This window comes from Protopterus annectens, chromosome 5.part1, assembly GCF_019279795.1.
Source record: "Protopterus annectens isolate FY-2018-M chromosome 5.part1, PAN1.0, whole genome shotgun sequence".
Taxonomy (NCBI): Eukaryota; Metazoa; Chordata; order Ceratodontiformes; family Protopteridae; genus Protopterus; species Protopterus annectens.
This window is the reverse complement of record NC_056736.1, coordinates 591,911,634-591,931,791: the sequence shown is the minus strand read 5'-3', so window position 1 is coordinate 591,931,791 and position 20,158 is coordinate 591,911,634. Positions and strand designations below refer to the sequence as shown.

Below are 20,158 nucleotides of genomic sequence, written 5' to 3'. Positions count from 1 at the left end.
ACAGTATTACATGTATCTATGTCCTGCTGATTACCTGTGTACAGTATTACATGTATCTGTGTCCTGCTGATTATTACCTGTGTACAGTATTACATGTATCTATGTCCTGCTGATTATTACCTGTGTACAGTATTACATGTATCTATGTCCTGCTGATTATTACCTGTGTACAGTATTACATGTATCTATGTCCTGCTGATTATTACCTGTGTACAGTATTACATGTATCTGTGTCCTGCTGATTATCTGTGTACAGTATTAGATGTATCTATGTCCTGCTGATTAGCTGTGTACAGTATTACATGTATCTATGTCCTGCTGATTATTACCTGTGTACAGTATTACATGTATCTGTGTCCTGCTGATTATTACCTGTGTACAGTATTACATGTATCTATGTCCTGCTGATTAGCTGTGTACAGTATTACATGTATCTATGTCCTGAGGATTACCTGTGTACAGTATTACATGTATCTATGTCCTGCTGATTATTACCTGTGTACAGTATTACATGTATCTATGTCCTGCTGATTATTACCTGTGTACAGTATTACATGTATCTATGTCCTGCGGATTATGATTACCTGTGTACAGTATTGCATGTATCTATGTCCTGCTGATTATTACCTGTGCATGGTATTACATGTATCTGTGTCCTGCTGATTATTACCTGTGTACAGTATTACATGTATCTATGTCCTGCTGATTATTACCTGTGTACAGTATTACATGTATCTATGTCCTGCTGATTATTACCTGTGTACAGTATTACACAAATCTTTGTCCTGCTGATTATTACCTGTGTACAGTACTACATGTATCTGTGTCCTGCTGATTATTACCTGTGTACAGTATTACACAAATCATTGTCCTGCTGATTATTACCTGTGTACAGTATTACATGTATCTATGCCCTGCTGATTATTACCTGTGTACAGTATTACATGTATCTATGTCCTGCTGATTACCTGTGTACAGTATTACATGTATCTGTGCCCTGCTGATTATTACCTGTGTACAGTATTACATGTATCTATGTCCTGCTGATTATTACCTGTGTACAGTATTACATGTATCTATGTCCTGCTGATTACCTGTGTACAGTATTACATGTATCTATGTCCTGCTGATTATTACCTGTGTACAGTATTACATGTATCTGTGTCCTGCTGATTATTACCTGTGTACAGTATTACATGTATCTATGTCCTGCTGATTATTACCTGTGTACAGTATTACATGTATCTGTGTCCTGCTGATTATTACCTGTGTACACTGTACAGTATTTCATGTCATGTATCTATGTCCTGCATATTATTACCTGTGTACAGTATTACATGTATCTATGTCCTGCTGATTACCTGTGTACAGTATTACATGTATCTATGTCCTGCTGATTACCTGTGTACAGTATTACATGTATCTATGTCCTGCTGATTATTACCTGTGTACAGTATTACATGTATCTATGTCCTGCTGATTATTACCTGTGTACAGTATTACATGTATCTCTGTCCTGCTGATTACCTGTGTACAGTATTACATGTATCTATGTCCTGCTGATTATTACCTGTGTACAGTATTACATGTATCTATGTCCTGCTGATTATTACCTGTGTACAGTATTACATGTATCTGTGCCCTGCTGATTATTACCTGTGTACAGTATTGGATGTATCTATGCCCTGCTGATTATTACCTGTGTACAGTATTACATGTATCTATGTCCTGCTGATTATTACCTGTGTACAGTATTACATATATCTATTGCTTGCTGATTATTACCTGTGTACAGTATTAGATGTATCTATGTCCTGCTGATTAGCTGTGTACAGTATTACATGTATCTATGTCCTGCTGATTATTACCTGTGTACAGTATTACATGTATCTATGTCCTGCTGATTATTACCTGTGTACAGTATTACATGTATCTGTGTCCTGCTGATTATTACCTGTGTACAGTATTACATGTATCTATGTCCTGCTGATTATTACCTGTGTACAGTATTACATGTATCTATGTCCTGCTGATTATTACCTGTGTACAGTATTACATGTATCTATGTCCTGCTGATTACCTGTGTACAGTATTACATGTATCTGTGTCCTGCTGATTACCTGTGTACAGTATTACATGTATCTATGTCCTGCTGATTATTACCTGTGTACAGTATTACATGTATCTATGTCCTGCTGATTATTACCTGTGTACAGTATTACATGTATCTGTGTCCTGCTGATTACCTGTGTACAGTATTACATGTATCTATGTCCTGCTGATTATTACCTGTGTACAGTATTACATGTATCTATGTCCTGCTGATTACCTGTGTACAGTATTACATGTATCTATGTCCTGCTGATTATTACCTGTGTACAGTATTACATGTATCTATGTCCTGCTGATTATTACCTGTGTACAGTATTACATGTATCTATGTCCTGCTGATTACCTGTGTACAGTATTACATGTATCTATGCCCTGCTGATTATTACCTGTGTACAATATTACATGTATCTGTGTCCTGCTGTACCTATGTACAGTATTACATGTATCTATACCTTGCTGATTATTACCTGTGTACAGTATTACATGTATCTGTGTCCTGCTGATTATTACCTGTGTACAGTATTACATGTATCTATGTCCTGCTGATTATTACCTGTGTACAGTATTACATGTATCTATGTCCTGCTGATTATTACCTGTGTACAGTATTACATGTATCTATGTCCTGCTGATTATTACCTGTGTACAGTATTACATGTATCTATGTCCTGCTGATTACCTGTGTACAGTATTACATGTATCTATGTCCTGCTGATTATTACCTGTGTACAGTATTACATGTATCTATGTCCTGCTGATTATTACCTGTGTACAGTATTACATGTATCTGTGTCCTGCTGATTATTACCTGTGTACAGTATTACATGTATCTATGTCCTGCTGATTATTACCTGTGTACAGTATTACATGTATCTATGTCCTGCTGATTATTACCTGTGTACAGTATTACATGTATCTGTGTCCTGCTGATTATTACCTGTGTACAGTATTACATGTATCTATGTCCTGCTGATTATTACCTGTGTACAGTATTACATGTATCTATGTCCTGCTGATTATTACCTGTGTACAGTATTACATGTATCTGTGTCCTGCTGATTATTACCTGTGTACAGTATTACATGTATCTGTGTCCTGCTGATTACCTGTGTACAGTATTACATGTATCTATGTCCTGCTGATTATTACCTGTGTACAGTATTACATGTATCTATGTCCTGCTGATTATTACCTGTGTACAGTATTACATGTATCTATGTCCTGCTGATTATTACCTGTGTACAGTATTACATGTATCTATCCTGCTGATTATTACCTGTGTACAGTATTACATGTATCTATGCTCTGCTGATTATTACCTGTGTACAGTATTACATGTATCTATGTCCTGCTGATTATTACCTGTGTACAGTATTACATGTATCTGTGTCCTGCTGATTATTACCTGTGTACAGTATTACATGTATCTGTGTCCTGCTGATTATTACCTGTGTACAGTATTACATGTATCTGTGTCCTGCTGATTACCTGTGTACAGTATTACATGTATCTGTGCCCTGCTGATTATTACCTGTGTACAGTATTACATGTATCTGTGTCCTGCTGATTATTACCTGTGTACAGTATTACATGTATCTATGTCCTGCTGATTACCTGTGTACAGTATTACATGTATCTGTGTCCTGCTGATTACCTGTGTACAGTATTACATGTATCTATGTCCTGCTGATTATTACCTGTGTACAGTATTACATGTATCTATGTCCTGCTGATTATTACCTGTGTACAGTATTACATGTATCTGTGTCCTGCTGATTATTACCTGTGTACAGTATTACATGTATCTGTGTCCTGCTGATTACCTGTGTACAGTATTACATGTATCTATGTCCTGCTGATTATTACCTGTGTACAGTATTACATGTATCTATGTCCTGCTGATTACCTGTGTACAGTATTACATGTATCTATGTCCTGCTGTTTATTACCTGTGTACAATATTACATGTATCTATGTCCTGCTGATTACCTGTGTACAGTATTACATGTATCTATGCCCTGCTGATTATTACCTGTGCACAGTATTACATGTATCTATGTCCTGCTGTACCCGTGTACAGTATTGCATGTATCTATGCCCTGCTGATTACCTTTGTACAGTATTACATGTATCTATGTCCTGCTGATTACCTGTGTACAGTATTACATGTATCTATGTCCTGCTGATTATTACCTGTGTACAGTATTACATGTATCTATGTCCTGCTGATTATTACCTGTGTACAGTATTACATGTATCTGTGTCCTGCTGATTATTACCTGTGTACAGTATTACATGTATCTGTGTCCTGCTGATTATTACCTGTGTACAGTATTACATGTATCTGTGTCCTGCTGATTATTACCTGTGTACAGTATTACATGTATCTATGTCCTGCTGATTATTACCTGTGTACAGTATTACATGTATCTGTGTCCTGCTGATTACCTGTGTACAGTATTACATGTATCTATGTCCTGCTGATTATTACCTGTGTACAGTATTACATGTATCTATGTCCTGCTGATTATTACCTGTGTACAGTATTACATGTATCTATGTCCTGCTGATTATTACCTGTGTACAATATTACATGTATCTATGTCCTGCTGATTACCTGTGTACAGTATTACATGTATCTATACCTTGCTGATTATTACCTGTGTACAATATTACATATATCTATTTCCTGCTGATTACCTGTGTGCTATATTACACGTATCCATGTCCTGACAATTATTTTTAGATGTGTACAGCATTTGTATAGCCTATTTTTTAGGGAATATCTGAGGTAATGTTCACAGCAACTAGGGGAAATCAGCTAGACACTGTAGCCTTTCCTCTACTGTTTTTGGCTTTGTGTTAAAAGAGTACTTTGCAGGATGTATATTGGCAAGAGGTGTCTAATCCCACGTACCATCCAACAACTGATGAAATCTTTGAATACAAAATTAATATTCATACTGATGGTGTCATGAATATTTATAGTGTATTTGTAACCATAGGTTGAGCAGCCAGAATAATTAAATCCTGTCAAATTAAACAACTTTAGTTAATTAATTAATTAATTAATTAATTAATTAATTAATTAAACTGAACCCACGCATTTAGTGGATGTTCCTTGTGTACTCTAAACAGTGGTTCAAGCTGTCACGCGTAACCATGGCTGAAGTGGCTATCAAGCATGCGCACAGACAGACTCACACATTAATGTTTCACTTTAGTAATTTAAGCGTTTGTGAATTACTCTTTTTTTGTATGTTTAGCTCACTGGAGCTGCTGCAGATTGGCTGTTAATGCATTTTTAAGCACAAAAGAAATACATGCTTGTTTGATGTTTGAAAGAATAACCCTTCAGTTGTTCATTTAAATTCCTAGATAAATTAAAATAAATAAAGAAAATGTAAGGGTACTTGGCCCTCAGTGATTTTTATAATTAACAACAACTGTGTCTGTTCTTAAAAAGCAGTGTATTCCTCTTGTGATTAAAAACACATTAACAGCCAGTCTGCAGCAGCTCCAGTGAACTTATAAACATACATAAATAAATAAATAAAAAGCAATGCAGAAAGACTTAAATTACTAAAGTGAAACATTAATGTGTGAGTCATCTATATGTGTGTGTCAGCAATTACATCGTGTGCATAGCAGTAAATGAAAATTTACTGTGTTACACTAACATAACATTTGTGGCATGCACTGTGAATGAAACAGCTGAGACACACTCCGTATTAATAATATGAGGAAAACTAGCCCTCATAATGTGGAACAAATGGGCACAATGTGGAACACATACTAATGACTTACCAAGAACTTCAGCTAGGAAGGTCATAGGATCGTTAAAATATGCTAGTTTTACTTATACAGAAGATCTTTCAATGAATTAATATGATTTATTTCCATTTACCGTGGATTTCACTTAAAAAAATTCCTAACACTGAATGTGTTACAGACCCTTTCAATGTGGAACTTCAAGGAACATGAAGTTTTTAACAGCCCAAATGAGGAATGTTCCTTGTAATGAGGTACACTTGAGAGCTATGATTTCCACTATGCACTGCACTTGGTATGCATGATGTCACAGTGAAATCTGCATGACTGTCAATCACATATCATTTGCATATTACGGCACGCCCAGTTTACCTGTCAGTCAACAAAGCCATACCCACTTCTGCATAGACCGGTATGTGAGGTACTGTTCTAATATAAAGCCACTGTTTTTTGTTAATTTTTATTGTTGTTCTAAAAGATAACGGCAAATACATTGAAATAGTGGAAGTGGAAACACAGGAGGTGCAGGGTCTATGAAATGAGGTACTTCTAAAGGCACAAAAAAATCAGACTCATACAGTAACGCAAGTAGGAGTGACAGGATTAATGAAATGAGGAATTAATTCTAGATGGCATCTTCTCAGCTATCACGTAAAATCAGTAGTTAATAAAAAAAAACAAGTGTCATCTCATCACCATGGTGACATACATGCCCGAGTATGGCCCACGCAACCAAAGTTTGTTTAGCGGCTAAGACAAGTGAGGTGCTGTCAGAAGGAGGATAGGTGTGGCCATCCAGGTGAGAGGGAAAGGCATGTGCATGGGGCAAAGAAAGTAGTTGGATTTCTCTGGTGGGGCCATGGAAAGAGCTGCATAGTGCTATCTAAAGGGTGGGCAGGACAGATTGCCAACATCAGCTGCTTGTGGAGGTGAGGAACAGTTTGGCACTATTCACCCATTCCAACATCCACACCCAGGGTGTTATGTAAACATGCTAGGGAGGGGACGTTGTTGAAAAAGTACTCCCATGGCAGCAGTATGATGTGGCCTTGTGATGCCTTCAGCTCTCCTCCAGCCTCAACTCTTAATCAGCATTAATGAAAGCAAGGCCAGGAGAGGTAGTTAGACCCAGAGATTGAGGACAGGCACAGGGGTCCACTGATAGTAAGGTGCAAAAGAGAAAAAGGAAGCTGCCAAAAAAATAAAACATGTTATGGTATGCATTCATACCACAAGGAGATAATGCAGAATATTACAGAAAATGTTTGATCACTAACGACAACCCTGTGCTAGTGATGCTGTTTCTTGATGTGAAAAGACTGGTTCGCTTAAAAATGGCAGAAACAGTTCAGAGAAAAAAGTAGTACTGGTTGTACCACTGTTTTTCACACCTTTTTTTCAGCTTCTTTGCTATTCTTCTGTCACACATGACCCTGACTTCCTGTGCCAGTTGGCTGAAGCCACTCTGATTCCATCTTTGACCTCCTCATTCAGACTTCCCTTCTCCTTAATGACACCTCCCAGATTTATTTATTTTATTTTTTTTTACATTTGTTGACTGGGAGAGTCCAACTGGATTACAAGTCCATTTTCAGTGGAGGCCCAGGGAAAAAAGCTCCAAGAGAACAATTTTTTACAAAACATAGTTTTAAGGACAGACTTTTGACATACAATTTCCACAGAAGGGACTTTGACATATATATTAACTAACAGATAGGATACATTCGTTCTCTTCTTCTTTTGGCTTTTCCCAGTTAGGGGTCGCCACAGCGAATCACCTGTCTGCTCATGATTGGCAGTGGAGTTTTATGGTGTTGAGTTGCCAGCCCGGTGCCCAACCTTCTTCAGAAGGCACACACATGCACACATGTACACCTAGGGCCAATATAGAGAGTCCAATTTACCTACAGCATGTATTTGGGATGTGGGAGGAAACCGGAGCACCTGGAGGAAACCCACGCGACCACAGAGAGGACATGCAAACTCCACACAGAAGGCACCCCAGCTGAGGTTCAAACCAGAGAACCTCTTGCTGTGAGGCAGCAACGCTAACCGCTGCACCACCGTGGCCACCCCAGGATGCATTCGTTCTCTACAATATAATATTAAATTTTAGAAGATATTCCTAAATTTAGGATTCCTATGATAGATTTACTATCAGAGTAAAAGCAGAGAGACATAGAATAAGGCTCCGAGAGAACAGATGATGCTCGCTACAGTTGAGAAGTATAACAAATTGATTTACTATATGTCTTCGCCTGGTTTTAGTTGAGAAGGATAACAAATTGGTTTACAATATGTCTTCTCCTGGTTTTAGTTGCTTATGGAAAGCACAACATTGCTTGGGTAGTTTTTCCTAACTCCTGGAGAGATGGGATGAGCAATAGATTAACAGTCCTAAGTGGGTACAGTACTATGATTGGTTGGCTTAGCAGAGTTGCTTAAGTTAGGTAAAGTGTTCTAATGAGACATTAGCCAGAGGGGATACAGGAGCACAGTCGATTATTCAAAAAGTGAGTTTTAACAAGTTTCTTGAACTATGATGGGGATTTGTTGTCAGTTATGTGGGCAGGAAGGGAGTTCCAGGTTTTTGCTATACAGTAGCTGTAGACAGACTTACCAGCTTCCTTGTTATATTTGGTTACTTTGAGGAGGTTTTGTGTGCTAGACCTCAAGGGCCTGGCGGTTGTATAGGGTTGCAAAAGATTTTGTAGGGCTGGGGTGTTTTCAGAGTTATGTATTATTTTGTGGGCTAGTGATAGTTGATTGAGTTGAAGTAGTAGGAGTAGTTCTAGCCAATTGAGCTTTTTTAGGCATTCACAGTGATGTGTTCTGATGGGAGAGGTTGTAGCGAATTTGGCTATCTTATTACAACAACTATCAAGTTTGTTTAGGTCAGATTTGCGGAGATTTGTAAGCATGGGAGAGGCATAAAGTAGGGTGGATAGTAGGCGAGTCCTCGCTAATGTAGTTTTGGAGTGGTCAGTGACGAATTTTTAATTGCGATACAGTAGGCCAAGTTTTGTATGTACTTTTTTATGGTTATAGAAATATGTAGGTCAAATCTAAGGTGCTTATCTATTTCAACCCCTAACAGTTTGGTATGATTTGTGGGGGTGATTGTGGTCTTGTTAAAGGAGGAGACGAAAAAAGAATCAGTTGGAGGTGTGGCTTTGTGGGAGCTAAAGAGTACTAGCTTTGTTTTACTTGGGTTCAGAATGAGCCTTTGGTTTGTAATCCAAGTTTCTCCTAGGGAAAAGCATTCTTGTGTTAGGGAGTGAAGGATGTCAATTGATTTGGCTGTGCATATTATGGTGGTAACATCTGCATATTGCACTATTGAGGCTTTAGGAATACTGCTTGGGAGCTGATTGGTGAAGAGGTTAAAAAGAAGTGGCCTCAGGATGAAGCCTTGGGGTACTCCTGGGGAGAATGGTAGGGAGGTGGAGAGTTGGTTTTGCCACATAACAGTTTTCCTCCCTCTAGGTAGTTTTTGAACCAGGAGATGGCAGGGGTGGTAAGGTTTAGAGATGCTAGTGAAAGGAGTTTATTGTGGTTAACCATATTGAATGCTTTGGACAAGTCAAGGAAGGTGACAGATACAAGGAGTCTGTTGTTTTTGTGAGTATTGACAATGTTGGTGAGTTCTGTTAGTGCGGTGGTGGTGCTATGGTAGGGTCTAAAGCCATGTTGTTGTGTTGCTATTAGATTATTTTCTAGGAGATATTTCATTAGTTGCTTGTGTATTACCCTTCTAAAATTTTAGATAAAGGGGGTATTATGGCTATAGGGCAGTAGTTATTGAGTTCCAGGGAGGTTCCCCCTTTATGTAGAGGGATGATAGGTGATATGGGACACTTCAAGTTGTTAACTTGCTCCACTATTTTCCCTTCTACCTCAGTTTTCATCTTCTTCCAAATTTCGCCCATTTGCAGCCATAATAATTGCCTGGTCTATACTCAGTTTCATCTCATGTACCTCTAGTTTCGCATTTCTTTTCCCTTGCCGTTTGCTGAAGTTCCTGTGCAGAGTCTGTTTGTAATGCCACATCATCTGTATGTATTAGCATTGTTAACCTATTCCCAGCAATCTGTCAGCTACTGTAGTCCATCACCAGCATGAACAGCAGTGGACACAGATCCTTGATGCACCGCCGATGGGAACACCTCTATGAGTTAGAGCATTGCTTGTACTTGTCTGTTTAGGTCTCTGTATATAGCCTACACTAACATGAATAATGTTTCTGGGACTTTGAACCATCACAAAAATACCTAAATTACTTTTCTTGTGACCTTGCCAAATATTTTCGCCAAAGCTAGAAATGTCCATTTGGACTCTTTCTTCATCTCTACTATCTGGCTCACTGCAAACATTAGGTCAGTTGTGCTGCATCTTGATTTGAATCTCAACTGCTTACATCTCATCTTACTTTCTGCTGTTGTGCATGTCTGTTTATCAATCACATTCTCCAGCACTTTCATGAAGAATGATACCAGTTTGATGCCTCTGTACTGTCCGGTTGTGAATGCCCTTTTGTTGTTGTACACTGGCACTAGTATGTTTATTCTCCAATCATCTGGGATATACCTTTCTCTTCATACTGCCATGAGTACCTTCAGCAAACATTTCTCCCTTAACTCTCCCAAAGTCTTGATTATATCTTCCTAGACCTCACCTGCTGCGTTCCTTGACTTCATTTTCCTTAGTGCTGTTATTTCTTCCTCTAGGGTGGGCTCTTCTTCCTGTTTCATCACAAGCTGTGTATTAGGCAGAACAGCTACTGTGTTTTTTTTTATTCAGAAGCTGATGGAAATACTCCAAACATTTGTCTTTGACTACCTTTGGATTGGTGAGTAGGTTGTTGCTGGCAACTGGATACACTTTCTTAGTGCCATCTGCTGAGTCATTTTCCAGAAGCCGGTAGACTGCCTCTGATGCCTTGTTCTTTGCTATTGCAACTGTTCTTTTAGCCTCTTTGTTAGCCAACCAATATTACCTCTTAGCCTGGTCAGTCTTTTTTTATCTCCAACTTTGTCATGCACTCCCTCTTTCTTATGATAACTTTCTGTACTCCTGCATTACACCATCATCTTTCCTTATGTATCTTATTTCCATACCTGGTTTGGCGATGTGTCTGTTCTGCAGTCTCTTCTCGTATGTCGTTTTGAGATACTGGCATTATTCTTCAACTCCACCTATTTAATGTTCTCCTTCCTTTGGTGGTTGATCCTTGAGTATTTCTTCGAAGGTTTGTTTTTCTGCTCCAGTCAGTGTCCATGTCTTTAGCCTAGTTTCCATTGATCTTAGGCCCTTCTGTGATCTCTAATTACAGCTAATTGTGGCCATCCAAGGTTTATACTATGAGACAACGGTTTTACTGGGCATGACTTTGCAATCTGAGTCCACTTCAATGGCCTTTCCTTACTTAGGAATAAATCTACCTGAACTGCATTTTGGCAACTCTTGTATGTGATCTTGTGAATGTCTATCCTGCTAAGCCATGTGTTGGCCACCATCAAGCTATCTGCCAGACAGAAGTCTAGAATTATCTCTCCTTCCTTATTCCTGCTGCCCCACTCATGTCAATCCAGACAGTCACCATATCCTTTTCTGTTTGTCCTGATATGTGCATTCAGGTTCCCCGTTATCAACACCAGCTCATGCTGTCCTGCTTCATCTAGTAGGTCCTGCAGCTGCTGTCTGAATGCACTCTTTTCCTCACTATCACAAACCTGCTGTGGGTCAGAGATTGAGATTATGAATACTGCTCTATATTTACACTGGAGTCTGACTGCCTTCAAACTACTAGTAATTCTGATGACACCATTCATCACAATTCCCACACCATTTCTAAGCTGTCCTCCCCATGGGTAGTAGACTTACCCCAAGCCAAATGACTTTACTGCACTATCCCTCCACATCGACTGGATATTTAATTGCAGCAGATATGAAAAATAGAAAATATTAAAAATATGCACATTATTAATTTTTGTTGTGCAGTAATATGTTGAGGTACAATGTGCAACCTAAAAGAAGATATTACTATGCAAAAATGGGGTGTAACACTATTCAGTAGGAATAAATGAAGGCATGATAGGGTTCTTACATAAGAAATGCAGCTAATAGGACCAGGTGTGGAGCATCCATATATTTATCATCCTGCTAAGATGAACAGGGGAGGAAGAAGCAGGATGCTGAAGCTGAAGGTGACAGCTAAAATGGGTTACTTGCATTTATAATGCTGCTGGTCCAAAAAAACAGAGGTGTAACAAGTTACTTACATTTAGGCCTCTGCTGCTGAATACTAGAGATCTCCAATTCAACAGCCTTCCCTTCATTTTCAGAATCCAACTCTAAAAGCACATGAAAGTATTTGTTTAGTCTTACATTTCACTTTCAGATTGAATAAACTCATTGCAAAGCATACCTGGATCAACACACAAATGACTGCACAAAGTAACAGCAGATTTACAGAAATACAAATAATCTTTTCTATGAAAATTACCTTATTAGAATGAAATATTATTAAACACAAAGACATAATGACTGTCTATGGAAGTCTGTTTGAGGGCTACAGAAAGACTGTTGTTTCATTGAAATGCAGACAGCTTCAAATGAATAAAGCTGCAATTTCTATTCTCTTCACAGCAACATTGTAAAGGTTCCCCCCAAAAATAGGGTAGGACTGGATAAGCTGGCTGGGGGGGGGGGTATGTAATGGAATTGATGCATAACTGTTGCAATACACTGATGATGTATTACTGCTTCAACACAATTCTTTTGTTATTATTATTATTTTAGGGAAATAAACTGCATTATCAGGCTGCATGACAGCAAGGTAAGTCCACTCTGGGTTTCATATGTTGTAAATGACACTTCTCTTCAGGCAAAGTCATAAGCAGAGCTGGATCTAGCACTGGGTGACATAGGCAGTTGCCTAGGGCCCGCTGGCCGTGGGGCTACTATAGCATTTAATTTAAACAATTTTAAAAATGTACATTTCGTCTTTAAGGATGAACTCTGTGTGCAATTTTTACTTTAAGGACAGAATATGCATCTGTACTTGGGTCTTTTGTAACATCTGTGCATGTGTCATACTAAATATGCACACAGAGCAATGCAGATTTAAATGTTTGAACTGTCCTGTTGCGCGTGAGTACAATGCTCCAGTTAGGAATGGCAGGCTGGTTAATTGACCTGCACAGGCTTGAACCCTGTACCTTAATTATAAGGCGATACAAGGCTGAATCCTGTACACCAACTACCCAACTGTCATCAGGGGACCATTTTCAAGGAATTGTAACTTTCAGTACACTTTCAATGAACTGTGAGTTTCATGGGAAGAGATGTTTTCTGCTGCTCACAAGTCTGTTTTCAATGTCCAGCTTTTTGCTTAGCAAATGGCCATCATCCGTGTTTAAGGTAGAGAGTCTGAAAGCAGTGTTAGTATCACAACAAGTTGCATAATTGCCTTTAGTGCAGAAGGCTGTGGGTAATACTCCCACACCATGTAGAAGGAAAGCTCATATTGTGATGCACAATAAGTGGGGAAGGGGCATGCTGCACTCCAGAGTGTGTCCTCCTTTGGATGATATGCCTAGTAACTATGAACCTGTTGTCTGTTTGCCAGCCATTCCCTGCTACAATACTACCTGCTTACCATAATTTTAAATGTAACATGAGAAATGTATTCTTCAACAGCAGCAGGCACTGAATTTGAACATAAAATACTGAAATGTAAAGGTGTGTGCCAACAACAACCTCTGCATTAGTTACATATCTCTTTAATGTGGAATTATTCAAGTGACTTTTACTTCTGCAGAGACTGCGCATGTTTGACTGATACTGGTGAACTGTAATGACAGAAGTTTGAGTGGCCTTTTATATCTGAAATGTTCTGAAATGCTGGGGGGGGATCCTAGATGGTCAAGGGAAAGCAGCAATGTTTTAGAGCTCTGCAGTAATCGAAATAAACTGAAAATATTTATTTCTAAGGAAAATTACTTCACACATTATTTTGTTATAATAGTATAAGCTTACATGCCTCCACATTTTGTGAAGTTTTATCAACTTTTTCCTCTCAGAATCTTTGGAGACTTACTGGCTAGAAGAAAAATGAGCAATGCTAAGCATTCCCACTCAGACTCTTTTCCAAATAAGGTTCATAGGTAGGTACTAGGCTATTGGTCCTAGGGCCTAATATAAGCCTAGCCAAAAAGGTACCCTGCTTTCACCATCTAAGAAAATAATTTTCCTGTGCCCCTGTTAAGGAGAGCCACAGAGGTGATCCCTGTGATGAATTTCCTATTTCTCATCCAATCATCAAGATTTTTCTTGAAGAGTGCTAATGAGGAGCTTTGTTTGATATAGATAGGTAGCTTGTTCCAGAGTATGAGAAGTCTCTGGGACAGGAATCTATCCCTCCATCATGTTCTGTTTATTGTGGGGACAAGGTTTAGGTCCCTAGAGTGTGTAGCTCAGAGGGATTGGGATTTCTTTAAGTGCAGCATGTCCAACGGCTCTGAGTAGGCGATATGCAGACCTGTCAACTGTCCCTGATCTTCAGGGATGTCCCTGATTTAGACTCCGATTTTAGGTCTGTCCCTCTTAATCCCTCTTAAAACTAATGACCACTGAAGAAAATGTGATTTGCACTTAAGAAATAATGATAGTAATTCAGTTATAAATGTTTTACGTCAGAAAATCTATATTAATCCACATTCTCTTAATCTGCAAATGTTTTAAGCTACTAGTACAAATATTTAAAACATGTCCCTGATTATTTAAGGATTTGTCTATGATTCTGTTGAGATTTGTCTCTGATTGCTTGAGAGCTATGGCGATATGCAACGGAGTAAAGCTGGAGTTTTTTGAGATGGTAATGGGTCTAATGAGTGATGAGTGTTAAGTAGACTACCACCTATGTGGTATGTTTTGGCATTGAGCTTGAGGCTACAGCTTTGACACTAGGCATCTGTAAGACCTTCGTTAGCCTGTACTTCAGAAAAGTAGATACCAAAATGGAGAGGACCCAGGACTGAATTGCTACTTTCACAATGTGGGTTCTGTCCATGAGCCAGTTGGCAACCCATCTTGTGACATAGGGATTTATACCTAGTTTAGTGAGTTTATCTATAATTCCAGAGTGGGGTGGTGTCAAAAGCCTTGGTGAGATCTAGATAGGCTGTGTGAACCACCTTAGCCTCATCTATGGCTTTGGTGACTACTTCCATGATCTGCCTTTACAAACCTGAACTGAGATTACCAGTGTCTTTGTTTATAAGTTCCATGATGATACATTCCATGGCCTTGCAGACCAGGCTCACATGGTAGCTCCCCCTTTGTGGAGTGGGAAAACTGTCACTGTGCACCATTCAGTGGGCACAAAGCCTGAGGTGAGGCTATGATTGAACAAGGTGCTTAGGTGGGGTGCCAGTTCATTCGCCTGGGATGTCAGGTCCCATGGATGCTGTGTTCTGGGCTTTGGAGAGTTTGGTTTTTACCTGTGCAGCCATGATTACAGGAACTCTGCATTCTTCTGGTATACAGATGGGCCCTTTAGGGGGTGAGAGGGGGGTAAAGTTAGCACTGAGCCTATCTGCCAGGATGTTGGCAATATCAGTTGGTTCTGTATATTTAGTGCCATTGTGCTGTAACTCAGAGCAGATCTGAGTGTTGCCATTGAGATTCTTGGCAAAGCTATAGTATGCTTTGTGGTTGCCTTTAGAATCAGTGGCAATTTTGTTTTCGTAACTAGCTTTGGAGGATTTTATGAGGGATCTCAGCTTCTTACTGAGGCTACCAGGGAGTTCCTCTAATCATGAGATTTTACTCTTTTTTGCAACAGTTTCTTTCTTCTGTTGTATAGTTTGTTTATTTTTGGAGAATAGCATCTTGGTTCTGTTAGGGATAGCACAATCTATGCACTCGTGTAAGTGCTTATAAAGTACATTTGTGTAGGATTCTACTGTCCATCTGCATTTTGCCACTTCTGTCTTGTTGGCTTTGGAGAAATTTTGTGGATGTCTAGGGTGATTAGTTTGTGGTCGGATCTGAACAATGAGAAATTAACCTCTGGTGTGGAGCACTGGTCATCCATGTTGGTAATGACCAGGCCTAGGATATTGCTGCTCCTGGTGGGGGTGTGGATAAGTTGATCCAAATTTGAGCAAAGGAGTTGGTACATGAGTAATTTTCCCAGTTAATGGTGGGATAGTTGAAATAGCCCATTATTAGGGTGTTGGGTTGTACCCTAATATTTTCCAGTGTATCAAAAAAGGAGGCATGGTGGTGGATCTGTAGCAAGTTACAATTTGGATTGCAGTCTTGCCCAGAGTTAGTTGCACTTGGATAATCTTGGATGCATTATGCTGAGCAACTAGCCTGGAGGTGTGGATATCCTTAATGAATATGGATACGCCTCCACCTTTAGTGTTTCGATCCAGGTTAAATTATAGCCTGATAATGTAGAGCCTTGAACCAGGTCTCTGTCACTGCACAGATGTCGGTGTTGTCCATTTTAAGGAGTGCCTCAAGTGAATGCATTTTAAGGTTTAGACTTCTAGCATTGAGTAGCATTACCCTCAGATTTTACTTGCTTGTACCTGTTACGGTGGTGAATTTGTCATTTGAGCCTTGCCTAAAAAAGGCACTATAGGGGTGGCAAGAGCCTTTGCCAATATCCAGAATCCCAAGGGTGACAGGTGCAGGCCATCTCTGGCAAAGCATCGTGGTCTGTCGATCATGTCAGCCCAGGCAGACAGATACTAGAATGACACCAGAAGCTTAGCCAATTGTTGAAGTCAATCATTTTGTCCTTGTACTGTGGTATCATTCTGCGTGATGGCAGGATGCTAATCAGGGCTAGGGTCATACCTGCCTGGGATACAAGATCGGAGAGCTCCTCCATGTCTCTTTTCATGTAGTCCAGGGACATATGCCTCAGGTCATTCACACCAACATGGATAATGACAGTCATATTTGTACTTGTTGTGGAGTGACCTAAGTGTGTGTGTTATGTGGCGGATCCTGGCATCCAACAGGCAGCTGACAGTAACTTTTTCCTTGTCTAGCCTGGTGAGTGGAACATCAGTGTCCCTGACTATAGAGTCACCTATGACTAAAGTGTTGGGTACGTTGTTTTGCCTTATGGGTTGTGGTTGAGTGGCACACTGAGTCTGTAGGCTATGTGTCATTTGGGTTGTGTTGGGGGGTGGAGATTGCTTTTGTTTCTGCTTTCGAGGTCTCTGTTGCTTGAGTAGATTTTTATTGACAGCCTCTGTGACGCTGGGTGTATGTTTTGTGTTTCTATGTGTGTGTTTTGGTGGTGTAGGTTTTGAGGGACTATGTGATGAGTGTGGTGTGGTGCAAGTGTTTACCTTCTCCTCTTGACTGTGTAGTCCAGTCTTCGGTGAAACACCTGATGACAATACTTCAGGACTAATCTCTGAAAACAGCTGGTTTTCAGGAGAATTTAGAAAATTTGAAATAGAACTGCTTAAAAGAAACTGACATTTTAAAAGAATTGTTTCAACGGCACCAAACTAAAATATCTGATGTTCAGCAAGCTCTAAATAAGAGGAAGGGAAAAGTAAAGGAGGAAGAAACTCTAACAAAATATTTATTAAAACAAAACACTTGGTTATTAAACAAAAGAGACAACCTCTAAAACAGAGAAAAGAGATACACCTTAAGAATATTCGGTTTACCAGAAAAAACAGAAGCAGATTACCTAGTTAGTGTTTTATCTTCTTGGAATCCAAAATTATTAAACTGCAGGAAGGGCTTTCCTATGGGATTGAAAGAACACATAGAACTATAGGGAAACCCATGCCTACTACTTCAACAATTCCTCCAAGAGCTTGATTCTTAAAACAACTTGGGGAAAAGCTACATTAAAATATGGTCAGAACAACGTAAAATTTGATAACGATTATTACAATGCTTTTTATTTAAGCTAGCTTTGTGCCTCTGTCCCTCTGTGGTTCTGTCACATTCTTGTGAGACAGCAAAAAAAGCTGAGTTTCTTATAGGTGAGGGAAACACCCACAAAGACAGGAGAGAGCGGGAGGTACTAAGATACAAGCACACACACACACACACACACACACACACACACACACACACACACACACACACACACACACACACACACACACACACACATCTCCCTACATCATTTTACAGACTGTAACCGTGTCTGCTTTGGCGATAAGTACAACACAAACAAAACACACATGCGCACATAATCTTGCATCTCCCTACATTATTTAAACACTGCATCTGTGTCTGCTTTGACAAAATAAATTTCAGCTGGGTCTTGCCTTTCAGCATCCCATCTTGTGAGAACATGGTTAAAGAAGTGCACTGAATGGTGCTGCACATTTCACAAGCTCTTTCTGAGTAATAAGTTTCCACCTCTTGGGAGCTGGAGAGGGGTTTCAACAATAAATTAAAAAAAAAAACACTCATGGTGGCAGCATCTTCTCCTTTAAGGAGGACCAAGTGTGCTTCATATGCACAAACTCTGACATGAATGTAAACTCAGTCCGTACTTACCGCGGAATGTAAACTAGCCATCCTGAGGTAATTGGGAGTAAGTGTATGAGTATACGACTGTAAGAGTATGTCTGTTATTTAGACTGGCAGTTCGTTTCTCTGTATGACAGAGAAAGTGTGTGTGTGTGTAATTTAAGCTAGCCATTCGTATGACAGATATGTGTATTATTGTGTGAGAAAGTAGGTGTCTGCATGACTGTGGCTGCAGAGTATAACAGATTACTAAGATAACATGTTTTGAAACTCAGCAGTTGGTGGCTTCACCCAAAGGAATTTTGCAAGAGTTTGTGTGTGTGTGTGTGTGTTTGTGCATATAACATACTATTCAACTGTCCAGATTTAACCTTATGGTTTTGGTCTGTTTCTCATAAAATTTGTGGTTTTCTGGCAAATTATGGAGGACTGAAGTCACTAAATAATGACATATATATGAGTTTCAGATTTCATATCTTTCAGAGAATGTATACTATCACAAATCCTGTTATTCCATCAGCTTTCTAAGTATATAACACCGATAGTTAAATTCTGTCCATATTTTTGGGTCTTTGTCCCCCCACCCATTATGCTAGTCTTTCACCAGATTTTTTGCTCTAAGAGGTTGAAAGGTATGACTAACATCTCTTATTGAGTAAAGACAAAATCCAGAACTGGTATCCATTAATGGTCTAACTATTTTTTTTTCAAAGAAAGTACTTGCTTTGTACTCCACAGTGGGAAAGAAGACTACAGAAAAAGGCAATTATCGAGAGAGCGTTAAAAATGCCAACAAAAAGGTTCTGTCACATTCCTCAGTGCCATGTTCCTCAATAAATATAGCATTTAATTAATTAATAAAATTCTACTAAGGTAGACAGTTTCCTGAAAAAAGCAGTTTCTCTGGTGACTTCAGTTACTGTTTAAGAATCAAATAAAGTAATTGCTTTGAAGTCAACAATGGACAAAAAATAATCAACAGGAAAAGGCGATTACCAAGACAGTGGCAAAAACGCTGCCGGCAAGCTCTAACTGAAGAGTAAAAGTGGAACATAAAATCAAGGGATCATCAGGCTAAATGTCAAAAACAGGAAAATTTAAAGGACAAAGAAGCTGAGCTTCTCAACTCAGCAAAATAGCAATCAGAATGTCAGCACAGACTAAACGAGACCCCAAAATGCCATTGCAGACTTAACGAGACCCCAAAATGCCATTGCAGACCTAACGAGACCCTGGATGAAGCCAACTGTCGAAGAAGAGCTGATCGTGAAGCTCATGCTCGGGGTCTACAAAATCAAAGTGTACAAGATGCTGAACTTCACAAGGCCACACAATGCCAAGCAAAATGCCAGTGCAGACTTAATGAGACCCTGGAAGAAGCCAGACATTGAATGGTAGCTGACCGTGAAGCTCATGCTCTGTGTCTACAAAAGAAAAGTGGAGACAATGCTGCTTGGCGCAAACCTGCTAGACGTGCTCAGAGCAAAAGCATAGGCAAGAAGCTAGTCAACTTGACTCCCATTAAGCTCATAAAGCATGCTTAATTTCACAGTACATTAACTGAATCTGGATGTTTCCTGAAGTTCCGTGTATGATTTGCAGAAAACTACTGTATCCTTTCCAAGTCCAAAAAGTCAACAAGGTTTCATTAAGTCCTCATGCATTAAAGTACCAAACATATGAAATAATAGCCATTGATCTACTTTTTATCAAATGTTCTCCATAGATTCCATTCAATTTAAAG

At 39.3% G+C, this 20,158-nt stretch overlaps 1 protein-coding gene across 3 annotated transcripts in view; it reads right to left on the bottom strand.

Moving 5' to 3' along the window:
• Nucleotides 1-20,158, bottom strand: part of LOC122803305 (lectin-like) — a 289,888-nt gene that overhangs the window by 230,844 nt on the left and 38,886 nt on the right. For 2 of the 3 annotated variants that reach the window (XM_044072874.1, XM_044072875.1), the window contains one exon: nt 12,165-12,236. The exons of the other annotated variant lie outside the window; for it this stretch is intronic. In XM_044072874.1, coding sequence (XP_043928809.1) covers nt 12,165-12,236 — 72 coding nt within the window. The remainder of the gene's footprint in view (nt 1-12,164; nt 12,237-20,158) is intronic. 3 annotated transcript variants of the gene reach the window in all.